This window comes from Apostichopus japonicus, chromosome 20 (assembly GCF_037975245.1).
Source record: "Apostichopus japonicus isolate 1M-3 chromosome 20, ASM3797524v1, whole genome shotgun sequence".
In the NCBI taxonomy this organism is placed as follows: domain Eukaryota; kingdom Metazoa; phylum Echinodermata; class Holothuroidea; order Aspidochirotida; family Stichopodidae; genus Apostichopus; species Apostichopus japonicus.
The window spans coordinates 21,247,861-21,263,841 of NC_092580.1; the positions used below are offsets into that span (position 1 = coordinate 21,247,861).

The following is a 15,981-nucleotide window of genomic DNA, read 5'->3' on the forward strand; positions in this document are numbered from 1 at the left end:
ATACCAATCTATCTTCTATATACTTAGTATCATGCAGTTTGATGAATGTCATCCGATGAAGTTTTGTGTTTCACAGTTCAATGGAATAGTCTTCAGTTCTGCAGCACGAATGTGCGGCCAGAAAGTAAGATGTTGATCACACTGAATAGCCAAAATCCAACCAGCATTTGACTGCCATTCTCAAAGCATGTTCCCTCTCTTTCTCTAACTCTGAGTCTATCATAATATCCATACAGGGGCACCGTTCATAATTGTTGTCTCGTCTGCCCGCAAATTCGGCCTGCCAGAGAATTCCAACCTGCCCCGCGAAGGGTCAACTGGACTTATCGCCTCTTGAGCACCACATACAGTCATTATATATGGAATCGCAGAACATAGGCCACAGACTTGTTAAATAGCGTGGCAAAATCTCAGCACCCCCACCGTCTTCTCCCATCCCTATTTCTACCCCCCCCCCCAACCCGATCTCTCATATCCCAATATGCTAGACCAGAGACTGGTCACTAATTAAACCAACTATTACAGTATCGCTTTTTACTGACATTTTCACATGCATTTTCACTCACGATATGTAACAGCGTAAATTTGATATCCTGGAATAATTAATATCAGGAAATACAATTTTTTACCATGTTTAAAAGTTGGAGGCAAAACCATGATACACATTATAACATTTGGCCAAACTTGCCAGGATTAGAAGACTTTGAAAGAAGAAAAAGTAAGCACTGCTTTATACATTTAATGGCGTGTATACTAAAGGGCAGCTTCCTGCAAAGGTCGTGAGAAAAATGTCCCAACTGGTCGGATCGTTGAAGGATTTACTCGTAAATTGGGTACGGTGTTCTTCTTCCGTTCTTTTTACTATGGAACGCCAACAGTTCCTCACATAAATTAAATCAGCATATTACCCCAACAATGTTAGCATCATTTAAAATTGCTATAGGAGTCACGAAAATGATTTTTCCTTAACGATGTGTACCTTCGACTATATATGGGGTAATATATTGAGGAAAGTCATAAGACGAAAAAATGGGTTTTTGTTATAGAATCTGTTCTGCGGATGGTCTGCGTGATTAAATGGGTGTAATAGGTACGGTTGTCCATTTGTCTATATATATATATATATTTATAGGTGCGCTGAGATATACAATAATGTCACCGGGACCATGTAAATGAATATACACTTTTATCTATACCTCATTAACATGGGGCCTCAAATTCACACCAGGCCACCACATCCTCTCCTGCCCCCCCCCTCCCCTCTTACCTCCATCGTCAGGTATGGTTATCCATCGTTTCTCTATAACAATGAAATATACTAATTGAAAACACGAGAACACGTCATCTGAGAGTAAAGTTGTCTGTGAAGTTTAATCTTCACTGTTCACTACTTACCTTGTTTCGTTCATTCTCCTTCTCAGAGGGATACGATAAAAGTGCGTCGTATCCCTTCTGCTCTACTTTATCGAACCCTCCCTTCTTCCATTTGTTATAAATCCAAGTTCCGAGTTCTTCCTCGCCGGGTGTTCCACCTACGTGAGTTATCCTTGTGAGATGTCTATAAAGAAATAAGTAATAATTATAATCATTATAATAATAAATTGATAATTTTCCCCCTGCTGAGTGAACATTTATGTGAGTAAATCAGCTACAGGTCACTCAACCTAAATCAGTTATATCGAAATAGTAAACATAGCGCGGCGGGTAACTTGTTAGTATACCGGTACTTAATAGCATACTTAAATCATCTAAACTTAAACCACATGCATGACCACTCAGCATAATTCAGTCAAATATATGGCGAGTACTATATGCAATTGATATATACGAGCTATACAATTTGAACCGTTTCTGCACTATACAGTATAACATTGAATTGACAATTACACTTGCATTTATTTTTTGGAGTTGCATTTATCCAAAGTCTGATGTCATCATACTTGACCGACTAAAGACAGATAAGATAACCTACGGAAGGGGTTCAACTGGAGGGGTGGACTGGGGGTGAGGGGGGGGGAACAAACGCCGAAGTGCAGTGGGACGTGGGAATTTGATTTGAGGAAGCAAACCGCAAATTCACCTCTAAAAACGTCTCGAAAAGATGGATCATCTTTGCATTCTGAACCACAAATTCCAATGTTTTATCACCAACTTACGGCACTTTTTAATTTACTGTAGGCCTACTTTTATTCTTTTATTTTAGTAACAAAACTGCATTTCCTAATAACAGCTTCATGTTACTTTCTGAACTAACAAAGGGGCACTTTTACATTACAATAGGTGAAAAGGGTAAGGCTTTTCGTGAACAAAAGGGGCACTTTTGAAGTTAAAACTGGGGAATGCCCACTCCCACCACTAAACCTTCGCGACTTCTCTAGTGCGGCCAAAAAGTGGTATCGAAGATGCCGATGTCATCTAGGTCTTGAGAGTTTCATCCAGGAATGTGGATATTGTAACCATTGTTTTATCGGAACCGCCAAGCCCTGCTGTAGTTGCGTCAAGTTCCCATATCCGCCTGTTTGGATCATTGAACCGGTATCGACTAAAGGTCCACAATGCGTTTATTTGGAATTGTTAGCATTCCGTTGTCACTTATACATTCAAACACATGTAAGCCTTGCGATTGATGAAAGAGAGATTACTGTGATAGAATTTTTACTCGGCGAACACTAATTAACTTAGGAGTAAAGAACCTTTTCGTAAAAAATTACAATTTTGTTGGCCCAAACAATTGTGCATGTAGCATGCATACCACACCTTTCTTACTCATATTTTAGAACCGACCAATCAAATCATCTCTATGACGTGACGTCCGACAATCATGATAACAAACCGCCCATTTTCGCTGATTTTACACGTACATTAATGTAGAAGGCCTATACTACTACATGTAACTAAGTCATGTGGCATCGCTTCTCGGCTTTTTGGCTAAGATCATGTGTAGTATCTGTTCCCTTTCGAGGGGAATGGTGATGCACACCCGACGATGATCACACAGTCACAGTCCCGATGCAAGGGGACTGGGTTTGAGAGCGGATCAGTCGTTTGGTAGTTTGGTTTCGTGCCCAGTTTCTTTCCTGGGCGACTTTTCCTTAAAACAAGTTATGTGTTTTAGCAATTTCCTTTACACGTAACGACAACTACCGATCAAACCTTCCAAACAGAAGAAAACAAAGCTCTTATAATAACGTATTATACGAATACTCATTACGCGTTTTGAAGCTTTCGGAAACACGAACGAGCTAGGTAGCCTATAACGCGGACAAACCATATAGGTATATTAGCTGCAGCCTGTGCACGCATACTGTTAGAGTATTACTAACGAGTAACGTTATAGTTGGTGTATTAGATGATCGTGAAACGAATCAATATGGCAAATTGCAAGGCGTATATATACAATTAATTATAGACTTGACTTATGCTATAGTCCTAAGGCATCAGTTAGGCCATCATGCGATATACCGGTAATCCACGTTATGTTCCGAATGTTTCCGTTCAAAATGTCAATTTAACGTGTTGTTCAATTTGACCAATCAGTGTCCATGTGGGTATATGCTGTCACGTCCGATTTGTGATTGACAGCACGTTGTAGCATAGTCAGTCATGGCCGACTTTGGGCTTTGATTTTCCGTAAACTAATGATGGTTTTAGCCATGGATGATTTCTTTGAAATTAAATCATTCGAACACTGGTACAGTTCATGGAACGGTCAGGAATCTAACAATTTTCACAGGTATTGCTCAATACGAAGGCAAACCGACGTGACCTATATGCATGAAATAGGGAACGTTTATAGGCGTGGTTATCATTGGATAATGTTCATCCTTTTTGATAAATGTTGTAAAATTCGAGACGTTTTTCGCACAGAATATGTTTGGTACATGTTTAATCAATGGTATGCAGGCGTCACTTTGGGGTGATATTTAACGCAATATGCTCCTTTAACGACCCAGTACACCCTTATAGATGTCCTCTGGAACATACCCTAAATACTGCACTACAAGATCAAATGGTCGCAGTTCCGCGATGTATGAGGAGATTGGAACCGTGCAGTGTTACATATATATATATATATATATATAGGCTATATATATATATAGGCTATATATATATATATATATACTCTTTTAGGCTTTGCATTGCGTCACTATTCCTATATGAAAGCCTCCTCTACATTCGAGTCCCTGTACGGTCGTGTCCCCGTAAAGATGGATGAACGCATGTTATTGTAGAATCATGACTTTATGCTCATTGGCCTATTTATATATAGATATATTATATTGTTACATTGTTAATACATACAGTACACGATGAAATGACTTTCAAACATCCGTGTGTTTTTCGATATTGTGACGGTTAGGAAGTCCCTCGTTGATAAAGGAGTTGATTAATCCTTTTAGATTGAAACCTCCGACAAATTGAGCCATTGGCATTAGCCTACCGAGATAACATCTATATATTGTCTCATTATTAGTTGAAAGCTGTCTCCATTATAATACGTTCTTGTCCTAGTTCCTGAAGGATGTGACCTATCCCCGTGGACTAGTTTATTTACATTCTAAAGCTTAAACACACACAGGTTATAACAAACGCAGATCCAGGGTGCACCGTGTGTGGGTAAACAAACCCCACCCCCTCTCTTTTCAAGACCTTACTTAGGGCCCATAAACATGCTTCAGAATGCACCATTGCACGCCAAGTTATTTTGGCAACCCAGAATCCCCTACAAGGGAAATCGTTTATTGGCCCCCTGGGTCACATAGGGTACCCGTCCTTTTGTAAAAATCCTCCGCCCGCGCCTGCTATATCACTACTAAACTATTGTATCAATGTCTGCAGAGGTTAAAGGGAAGAAAAGCGTCTCCATCAAGTCTTCATAAAGCAGTTACAACCATATGTCAGCTAATTTGGTGAAATGAGAGCGGTAACCTGTTGTACTTATATTGGTTCGATATTACTAGACACTATAGGAGAGGGTTATACAGATCAACTGCTTCCTCCTGGCATTCCCTTGTTGAGTTCAACAGATGCTAATATGTAAGAAGAAAACTATATATTAAATCGCCCGGGAAGGGACTTCTCTTCGAGGTAATATTATTACATGTAGATCTTATATGTTGATCACATATTACATGTAGATCTTATATTGCAAGTAAGGCACACGTTCTTGCTACAAGAACTTGGAATAGTTAAAAGACAAAGAAACATATGAAAAAATTATTTATACGTCGATTGTTTCATGTGTTTCGATTACAATTTCAGTCCAAGCCAATGCCATTTAGATTTGCTGATAACTGATTTTGTTGCCTGCATGTCTTTCAATTAGTTCACGGGTATTTCCGGCTCGATTTTAATCATGATGGAGGAGAATTTGACAGGAGAAAACATTACTCCCCTTAAAAAAATCCCTCTCCTGTTTCTCCTTCCCCACGGCTTTCCGTTCCTTACCAAAAATAAAAAACTGGGCCGAAGAAGTTTCATGAAGAACTTGTGTTCCGGTTGTTAGGTAATATCTATTCACATGTGTGTTTTATAGGTATGTACGAATATGCCCGTTTGGAGCTGCACTGCAGTGTATCTTCTTCAGGTTGGAAAAAGGTATTTACAAAAAAACGATAAATTCAAGAAAGAGAGTATATAGTAGTATAAAAGGCAATAAGAAATGTTAGACAAGAATCTGTCAACAGATGGAAGCAGCTGTATGCATGCCAAACGACAAAACAAGAGACTAAGTAACACAGAATAGGTTGACGTTAGCCGGGAACTGCCCCCGACCTGGTACCAGGGGCGCCGTTTCCCGCAGGGACACGGGGACGCGTCCCCACCAAAAATTTCAGAGGTGGGGACATGGTATACCATGTCCCCACCATCTTTTGAGTGAATTTTGGAAGTCCGACTATCCATGATATCCTGCTATACCGCGTGGTAGGATAGCCACCCCTTACCTGGTCTCTAAACTTTTAGAGTAGCGATATTTATTTACTTTCGTACCGGTTTTCCTAAGTTCACAGTTGCCACTTCCTCCCCTTCCACTGGCTGATTTTGCACTCCAACGACTGATGCTGCTCATCATACCTATAGTTGACCCTGTTCGCCTTTCTCCAGCACAATATTCTATTTCATCTGCTTTGTTTATTTGTTGTTATCTGTTTGTCTGGGAGCTAGCTAATGCAGAACCCAGCGGTCGAACCAGGGGGGCAGCAGGACTCCCTGTTCAGTCTTGTTTGTGTATTCCAATGTTGTTGTTGTTGCGTCAACTTGCGTGTAGCTCCCAGCACATATTAATGGGACCCCACGCCCAACTGCCCAAAGGGCGGTGAAGGAAGGTGAAGATGGACTAATTTCTTGTTTTATATCGGCTCATTATGATGTTTGTATTTGATAAATTCATCATCAGTAACTCTTATTCTTGTATTTTTTTAGTTACTATTTTTCATGAAACATTTAAAACCGTGAAATATTAAAATGAATGACCCATTTTTGATCATAATTGTGTCTGGGAAATGCAATTTCCGGCAATCTGGGGGGTACATCTGTCAAAAAAAATTCTGGTACGCTCCGCGCGAACCCATGGTCGCGCTCCGCTTAGATAGTCACGTCCCCACCAATTTTCAAAACAAAACGGCGCCCTTGCCTGGTACCACCCGTCCCCTTACCCCTCCCGTGGAATAACCCTTCTAGACTAGAGCCGACTACTGTTTAGCATTGCTGTCAGCTCCCGTGGACGGATTTAACCCGCAACCACAAATGGACTATATGAAATATATAGGTATTACCAACCGGCATCATGCAGGTCATGTATGCCTTTATGGGTATTACCGTTGACATGTATGTCATACTATCCTATCCCTTTTGCCCATTTCTCCGAGCTTCGATGTTATCTGCATAAAAGTGTTGCCAGATTTATAAAGCGATATGAAAATTAACAAATGGATTTAAATAAGAACCGTCACAATGTGTCCATCTTTTTATAGCCTGCAGTGTAAATGACAGTACGAACACATGTGGTGGCTCAACTATCAAACGATCGAAATATTGTTTTTCTCTTCATTCCTTGCTTTGTTGTTACCTTTACTCTCTATCAGTTTTTTTTTAGTTTTTAAAAAAAAAAAAAAAATTTGTTTCGAAAAACATATCATATAATTTTATACACATTCGCAAGCATGTGTATACGTCTCTTATCATGCATGCATACTCCCACTTCCTGTACAAGTCCCTCGTTAGCAACTTAGTCGGCTTTATATAACTGTCAAGTTCTCTATTCAAGTCTATTATTTTCATCGAATGTCCATCGTAGGTTTCTTCTCGGCTACCGTAGTTCAAAGAGACAATATGACAATTTGGTGTATATCTTCACAGCGGGGACAGTATAGAATCTGTTACACAGGTTTTTCTTCCGTGCCATGGCTTCTTACTTCTTGGCCTTAAACATTGTTGTTGGTTGGTCTTAACATTTGGTGGGCAGCTGTTTATTGACTTATTTACCCAAACTATTCTCCAATAAAACTGTTAAGATGAGAAAATTATTACCATGGTTACATAATAGTTACAACGTTTCAATTTAGAATTTCAATATGTATGTAAAGATTTAGACTCATTATAAACAACATGTGGATGTCGTCAATAGTGTGCAGAAACAATAAGAAGCATATTATTATTTTTTTTTTGTCATGAAAGAGACGGAACGTCTAAATTTGATAAGAAACATGTTCTCAAGACTGAAGATAGCCAATTACTCCTGGTGAACTTTCTTCATCCTTTTGCCGCACCCCCCCCCCCCGCCCCGCACCTCCCAACTTCGTTTTACTAATCATAGAAACATGATATATTGCCATAACGTTATTGCACCTCTCGTTGTACGCACTAACACCGATCCATTCGATCTGGATCTGTATGGTGCACAATCCGTCCGGTCTAAAATGAGAGTGTGGATGCAGGGTGTAGGGTGCAGGGAGGGGGGGGGGAGTGGTGGAGTGTTCTGTTTAGTAACTGATGACCGTTACGGTAGTTATACTGAATGCGTGACCGATTGTGCACGCCTTTAGATTCGACCAAAGAATACTTGGAATCCCAAACAGTTTTGTGACAAAATGTTACCCTCTCCTTCATATATACAGGGTATTATTATGTACTTAATGTACCATATAAAATATCATATGCGCTGTTCTTTACTTGGGCGTAAAACAGCTTTACATATAACCACACATAAATATAGTTTTTATGAAGGTTATTGCGTAGCTGCCAATTCAGGCTACCTGACAATTCTGATAAAAAGAAAACGACTAAACGAAGACTGGCGAAGCTATCAAAGGTCAGATCATAGATCGATGTAACCTATTGGTTGAACATTTGCAACCGAAGAAACTATGTCAAAGCAGCTCAGAGATCTAGTTCTATCAGGGAAATGGCGGCTCCTTGTTTATGCAGCCAACGTGGAAGTGAAAAATTCATGAATGATTGAGAAAGAAAAAAAAAATAGAACGAAAGAAACACAAAATAAATCCGTAGGCGAATATGAATAATGATACCAAACTAAACGAAAACAATATGCACCATTACCAATGCATAACTGGTTAAGAAAAACAAGAATGATGAAGTTGGCAAATTTTTGCTGACAATCACGCTGATGGATAGGATGACTATGTCTAAGAAGACAATGACGGTTATGACCGTGAGGAGAGCGAGGGCGGCGATGACGATGATATGATGATGACGATGATGACGGTGATAATGACGATGACGATGAGGATAACGATGACGACGATGACGACGATGATGACGATGATGATGACGACGACGATGATGATGATGATGATGGTGAGGAGGAGGAGGAGGAGGATGAGGATGATGATGATGATGATGATGATGATGATGATGATGATGATGATGATGATGATGATGATGATGATGATGATGATGATGATGATGATGATGATGATGATGATGATGATGATGATGATGATGATGATGATGATGATGATGATGATGATGATGATGATGATGATGATGATGATGATGATGATGATGATGATGCCGATGATGACGGTGATGAAACGACGACGATGACGACGACGATGAAGATTGTTCATGTAACGACGATGAAGACCATGAAAAGGTACGAAGTATGGCGACGATGCCGATGACGATGCGGATATCGTGATGACGATGCTTGAGATGGCAGAGGACGCTTTGTTGATGACGATGATGCAATCAACACAAAAAAATAAATCCGTTTCCACGTTATTGTCACTGTATACGGTGCCATAATGTTCTCCATTTTTACGGGTAACAATCGTTTGATCGTGACCAAAAGGAATGGGAAAATTGTAATAATTGAACCCTTCGTACCACTCTTCTGGTTCATATATAGAACCTAGATTAAATATATGCGGCACGTATCTCGACACTTCCGTGCTATTATTAAGTCAAATATATCATATTGGTGGTTTTTGTTTGTCCGACGATGCAGAAGCACCTGCTTTAAATATCGTTAATATGTCAAATCATATTACTGACCTCGACTTCAAACTTGTGATACTTTCAATTACCTCCACAATTGCATCTAAATTAACTTAACCTGGTATTGACCTTTTTCAATTTGTGGCAATTGCGTGTGCTCTTCTGTGTCAACGTCATTACCATCTTTCAGCTGTCAGATATATATAACGTTAGAAGAAGGCGAAGAAGAAACACCTCGGAATAAACACTTTGAAATTTGTTTGTGTTCAATGGTATATTGATAACATAAACTATAACTATATCACAGATAAGATACAGAGGAAGCAAGTGTAACCGTGGGTGGGTAATGGTTTAGCAGGGGAGTTATTTCACTGCCCCCCTCGGAGTGACTGATGTAGAGCAAAATGCAGGACGGGTGTACCGGTCAAAGTAGGATATATATATATATATATATATATATATATATATATATATATATATATATCACATATAACAAAAGATATACAAATTACACCATGTTGCTACCCTGGGTTTCACGCACGCATAGAGCGACGATCTTCAGGCTATTATTGCTCTACTACGGTATTGAGCACTTTCTGCTACTACTGATTATACTTATACGTGATATATATATATATATATATATATATATATATCACGTATATATTATATATATATACATATATATATGTATATATATATATTATATATATATACATATATATATATGTATATATATATATATATATATATATATATATATATATATATACATATATAAATGTGTATGTGTGTGATTGTAATTGTAGGGAGAACGGTGAAAAAACTTAGCGTAAAAAATTGACCGTATAGTGTATATATGTACGTATGTATATGTCATGCGGTGTCGAACCAAACTCACAAAACGTATTTAAAAGTACACGCTCACTCCCCCTTCGGCAACCAGTTATAAGTAGGCCGACTGAAGAGTCATATAGCGGCAACAGTACAGGTGGAAATCCACTTTCTAACTACCCACCCGCTGTATAAACGTTATAACAACGGAAACAATGAACAACATCATATAGCTCTGGAAGCGTTCGATTCTTCCGCAAGTTATAAGGTAACGGAAATTTGGAACTTTAAAATATGCGTATTATATTACATCGTATTTACGCAAAGAATTACTCTTGCAGGTTTCTGTATATAATAAGTACTTGATGAAATGTTCGTATTTTTTACTGTACCGAATATCTTTTTTTTGTATTATGTATTTCTCAATGATTTGGATTCAATGGACACAAAAGCTAAGGGTCTTCCTAACGTGAAGACGCTTCCATTTTGTTGATGAAGTAACAATAGTGAAGACTCTGGTGTAATATTAGAAAAGGTAATCTAACGTACGGTATAGCTGTCGCCCATATATATTGTAAACACATGCATATGCCTGCAGACGAGGTTATTGACATCGCTTATCCCGTTAATTAAACATTAATAGCATGGGCGGCGATCCGTACTTCCGAGTGGGGGGGATATGACCTTGTTGACTATCTAAGCGTAGCGCCACTATGAGTTGGCGCGAAGCGTACATGAAAATTTTGGGACTTACAAACCCTCTAGATGGCCGGAAACGGCACTTCCCGAGGTTTCCAAGCGGCATATACCAAACTTTAAAATAGGGATATCATGTCCGAAATATCTCATAATCAGGATCCAAAATACTTTTTTTTTAATTTCGGGTGTTATTTTGGGAAAATTGCCCCTGTCAATCTTGTTTCAGGCGCTACGTTAGAATGTTCGAGAGCTCTTTTATATTATTCGATGAAGAAAATGGCCTCATGCAGGCTATTATAGGCCTATATACATGCAATACACAATTACACATAGTTACATTCCTAGGTACCGATTGCTAGGGCATCCAGCTGAAACGTGTATTAAGCATTACCCTGGTAACATGAGGTTCTCAGCTGTTCGAGGGAACATGTACGTGTGTAGGCCTACTATAGGGCCTATATGAATACTATGAGGGTGCATATATGTACTATATCAATACCGTGGGCGCAATAATACATTTTGTTGTTATAGGGCCAATGAAGCCCACAGTCAAATTTTCTTGCTTTATAAAGACGGTTTATTTGAAAAGATCGCACTGCGTTTATGGTAGGCGAGAAATGAAGCTAAAAAAGAGCCGTACATTCACGATGATGCATAAATGTAGGCATGAAAATATTCTTATCCCTGGCATTTGGTGGGGGGGGGGGGATATGGTGTATTACATCCCCTCCACCCATTTTCATGGGGGGATATATCCCCCCCTTCCCCCCCAGGATCGCCGCCCATGATTAATAGTAGAGTGTATATGTATGGAGCCTTATTAGATTTGCCCTTCCTTATGGAGAATGAAACGTTCCAAACATATGTGAATTACTATATAGAAATATCGACACATACCCGAAAGCAGCATACTATAGTACGATTTAATTATGCATACCGCAAGGAGTTAAAAGCAAAAAACGGCATTATGATTAAACACATTAACGCCAGTGAACATATAGACGCACTTAAACGTCATTTGTTTCCTAACTGACGTTTTCGAAAACGTATGAACATGTCGAAAGCGATATAACATCTCAAAAATTTATATGTTAAAGAAGTGCGCCAATATGTTAAAAACTACTATCCTTCTTTTTCTTAGTTTCTTTTTGAACTTTTTTTTTTGGTGGGTAAAGTCTTCGACCTGCTAATATCAAATCATAAGACGCCCATATACATAACTCATTATGGTCTTACCATATTCCGATTTATGTCGGTTTTTCCCATTAAATTCTTTTACTTTTTGGTATTTGTTACACAGTTGGCTCTACTTGCTTGGTGCAATTTTCTAAGGGACGCCACAAGACTTTCGAAGTTTAATACGTACCATATGAACACTATATTCTCCAGCAGTTTTCCTATATGTTCTACGAATAACAGCTTTAAAAATAAACCTTCAGAGAGGGGTGCGATAAAGGAGGAGGTGTTGGTGACAAAGAAAAGGGGGTCATCTACTGACCCTGGTCAACATATATACCAAGTATGACATCAATCACATAATTCCTTCTTGAGATACCATGTTTACAAGCTATAGGGCGTCGCATACACACCACACACATACACCCATACGCCAACTTTACTGCATATATGTTCCGATGGATGCCTTAGCATCGGAACCAAAAACTGAGTGAGGTGATGAACATTACTGCGAAAAGTATTACAAATATTTTTCTATAGTTTTATGCATTTATCATATCTGTTAAATTTTAAGAGGAGGTTGATCTTTTCCATGCAGGCAAGAAATAAGTATGTAGCATTTGGAGCTACTCATAGATCAAATCACTTCTAATTTATTACAGACTGCAAATTGCGATGACAGGCACAAAACTGATTTCACATCTTCCAGCTTTTGAAAATCGTTTTCAGTTATTCTCCTCAAATTTCCCCAAGACTGGCCTGATGGACTTTCTTCTCTCACTGTTTATTATTTGAAGATTTAATTGGAATGCGTGGTTCAAATTCTTAATCCGATGATTTTTTTTTTATACGTGACAGCTATATGACGTAGACAATGCCCATAGGTAGGAATGGTCAATTGGGTATACCTATATCATAATCCAAGAAAAGAGAAAAATATATATGAGAGTAATATTAATATATAGCCTATCCGAACTTTTTCAAGATATTCTGCTTTAAAATATCGTATCTCTTGGAGGCTAAATTGATGATGACATCGCCTCCTCGGTGTTCGTATGTATGCCTAAGTATTAAGATTAATCCATTAAAAGGGTGTGAATACTCGCGCAAAAAGAAACGTCTAATGCCGGTAATCTGACCTAGTTTCGAATGAGGTGTAACAGAAGTGTAGACACCACCATCGATCCCAGAAAATACACACAAACAGCTTGCTACCGTCGGTAATTAGACACTAATGTACAGTCAGTACATGCAGCGGCGGTCAATACCCACAGCACTGCAGTGTACAAACGATACAGCGATGGACATCTCAGGTCCAGCTAAAGATAACAAGGTATCACGTTTCATTACTGTCTGCATTTTGTAGCGCCAAGAGGAAAACTTCACTTGCAAGCAACGGAAAGCTAACTTTTTAAAGCTGGCGGCACGCTGTTTGGGGCGAGTCTTCAATGCCTTTAAAATCTTGAAACTCAAATAACACAACACGTGCACTTTTCAAATCCATACAACAGAATATTCTTGGATGAAATTCAACACCATTTGTCCTTGCCAAATTTGTTTTATACATTGCAAACGTGTTAGTTGTGGCCATACCATTTCTTGTTTGTCTCGGAAGTGTTTCATCGAAGCTTTACAAACATGAAAAGAGACGCAACCGAACCACCATCATTGTCTTATAAGGACGAAGACCTCCCCCAACACAATTTAGCAAAAATCTGGTTCTATTTGGAGTAACGGTTTTTTAAGACTAGACTGGAGACTTGAGTAAGTCTAAATATAGGTTATCATGAAACTACTGAAATTTGCATGAATTTGATGATTATTCTCTTTACTATCTGCATTGTTAATTTTTATTGATATAGGTGATGGAGTTTGCCAATTATAAAATATCCAAATTTATCCAAGTTCATTATATATGTTAAAATAAAAAATAAAACAAATACTGTTAGCAAACTGCTTGTCCACTAAAGAGCCTGTGTAAGAGAATGTGTAATAGTAAGAGGGCCTGACGTTTCGATCCTAGCAGGATCATTATTTGTTGTCATTGGTAATTTCATAACCAACAATGTTTACATTCACCTTGTAAATATAAAGTAGAAAACCAAAGAGAAAGAACAAGGTTTCTCCGTCTTTAGTATCGCTTGGACACCAGACACGACAGTTTTGAAGACCATAATATCTGCCAATCATGCATCATATCTGAATAATCATTCCAGATAAAGTTAGACTTGGCTTCAGTTTGATATGCCCTTCAATATGTTCAGCTGTCACATACGTAGCCTATCATGTCTACAGTGCAATACTTTGCACGAAATTTGTAAGATATACACATTTTTTCTCTTTTTACCCGAAATGGTGCAATCAAGACAGTATAGGTGTCAAAACCTAACCACATACGTCCAAAAACAATGGGCCGCTACGATTCTTACATATAACCTACAGACAAGCAAGGTTATACATGACTGGTAGTTAATTTACTAAGGGCCAAGCTAAGTTTGCAATAGATAGCCCATATGAGCCGTCAAGCTAATGGTGTACGTGGTTCCGGGACGTCTGTATCGAATAGCCCCATGCATGGCGCGCATCTGTTCCGCAACATTGTCAACCAAATACGACAAAAGTATTTGTGTGATGCCGCAACCCCCCCCCTACGGCCGCACCCCCCCCCTACCTAGTCCTCACCCCTTGTGAACACTGTGAACTTACTTTAAATTTCTCTTGATATTTTTGGCGTTCATTCCTTTAATCCGTTTTCTCACAACGGCCATTGTTGATAGTTGCACTATCTTCTCTGGTACTGGTTGATTCGCGGCTTCCTCTGTTAAAATATCTTCATGCTTACTTGTTTCTTCTTTTTGTGGTGCACCGGTTTTATTGCTCATAACGATTTTACTGAACCCAATCGCAATGACAATGCATAAGCATGCCATTAAAATCGCGGTCAAACATGAATTTTTCTTCACCATGATGTTCGCTTATATTATCCGATAAAGACAAAAAATTTTACAACCCAAACGGATGAAAAAGAATTACAATTTCAAATTTAAATTGCTATAATTTCTTCTCCAGTATAAAAAAATATATATAGACATGATATATGTATATCAGTGCGATATCTTCTTTTCTTTTATCGAATACAAAGTTACTAGACCCTTCGACTTGCTACACAGGTTATCATACAAAGTTAGCCTGAGCTGCTACAAGTGGCTATATGCAAGCAACGTAGCATATATAGAGAGTAACAGTGATGCGACAACAGAAAATAGTATCCAAGTCCATGCGTATATAACGTGACAACAGCGTAGTATAGTTTCCTCGTGTATAGCAGGTCTATAATATATATATATGTTTATATATTTATTAGAATACCATACATGTATATGAACCGATTGTTTATGCAATTATTTGTACGGTGATGCTGCAGGACACAGTCGCTACGTTACCTCTCTTTCTTTGAATCCCTTACTTGTCACATCGATCAGTTAAAGCTGCTTTTCCGTTTTCAGGCCCTAAGGACATCAGCGATTAAATAAATAACTTCCGAACATGAACTATAGCTTTATGTCAAAAACATGAAGAAAATCGGTCTGTTCAAAAGGTATGAATCAATAGCAACGATGGTGCACCAGCTATTATCTCAGAAAATCTCTATTTATGAAAGAAAAACATGAAAGTACGATTACAAAGTCAAATCCAAGTTCATATGAAAGTTCCCTTGGTTTCTGATAGTAAAAAACACATTTTTTCCTTCACATATAGGTAACTAAAAGGTTGTGTCTCTCGGTGGTTCTATACTTTCCACACACATACATA

At 38.6% G+C, this 15,981-nt stretch overlaps 1 protein-coding gene and 1 pseudogene across 1 annotated transcript in view; one reads left to right on the top strand and one right to left on the bottom strand.

Moving 5' to 3' along the window:
* LOC139961613 (putative N-acetylated-alpha-linked acidic dipeptidase) overlaps positions 1–15,981 on the bottom strand; it is a 44,411-nt gene extending 28,430 nt beyond the window's left edge. The window contains exons 1-2 of the mRNA XM_071960935.1: positions 14,875–15,981; positions 1,396–1,558 (exon numbers count right to left, since the gene is read on the bottom strand). Coding sequence (XP_071817036.1) covers positions 1,396–1,558; positions 14,875–15,134 — 423 coding nt within the window. The 5' untranslated portion in view covers positions 15,135–15,981. The remainder of the gene's footprint in view (positions 1–1,395; positions 1,559–14,874) is intronic.
* LOC139962267 (U2 spliceosomal RNA) lies at positions 2,909–2,985 on the top strand (annotated as a pseudogene).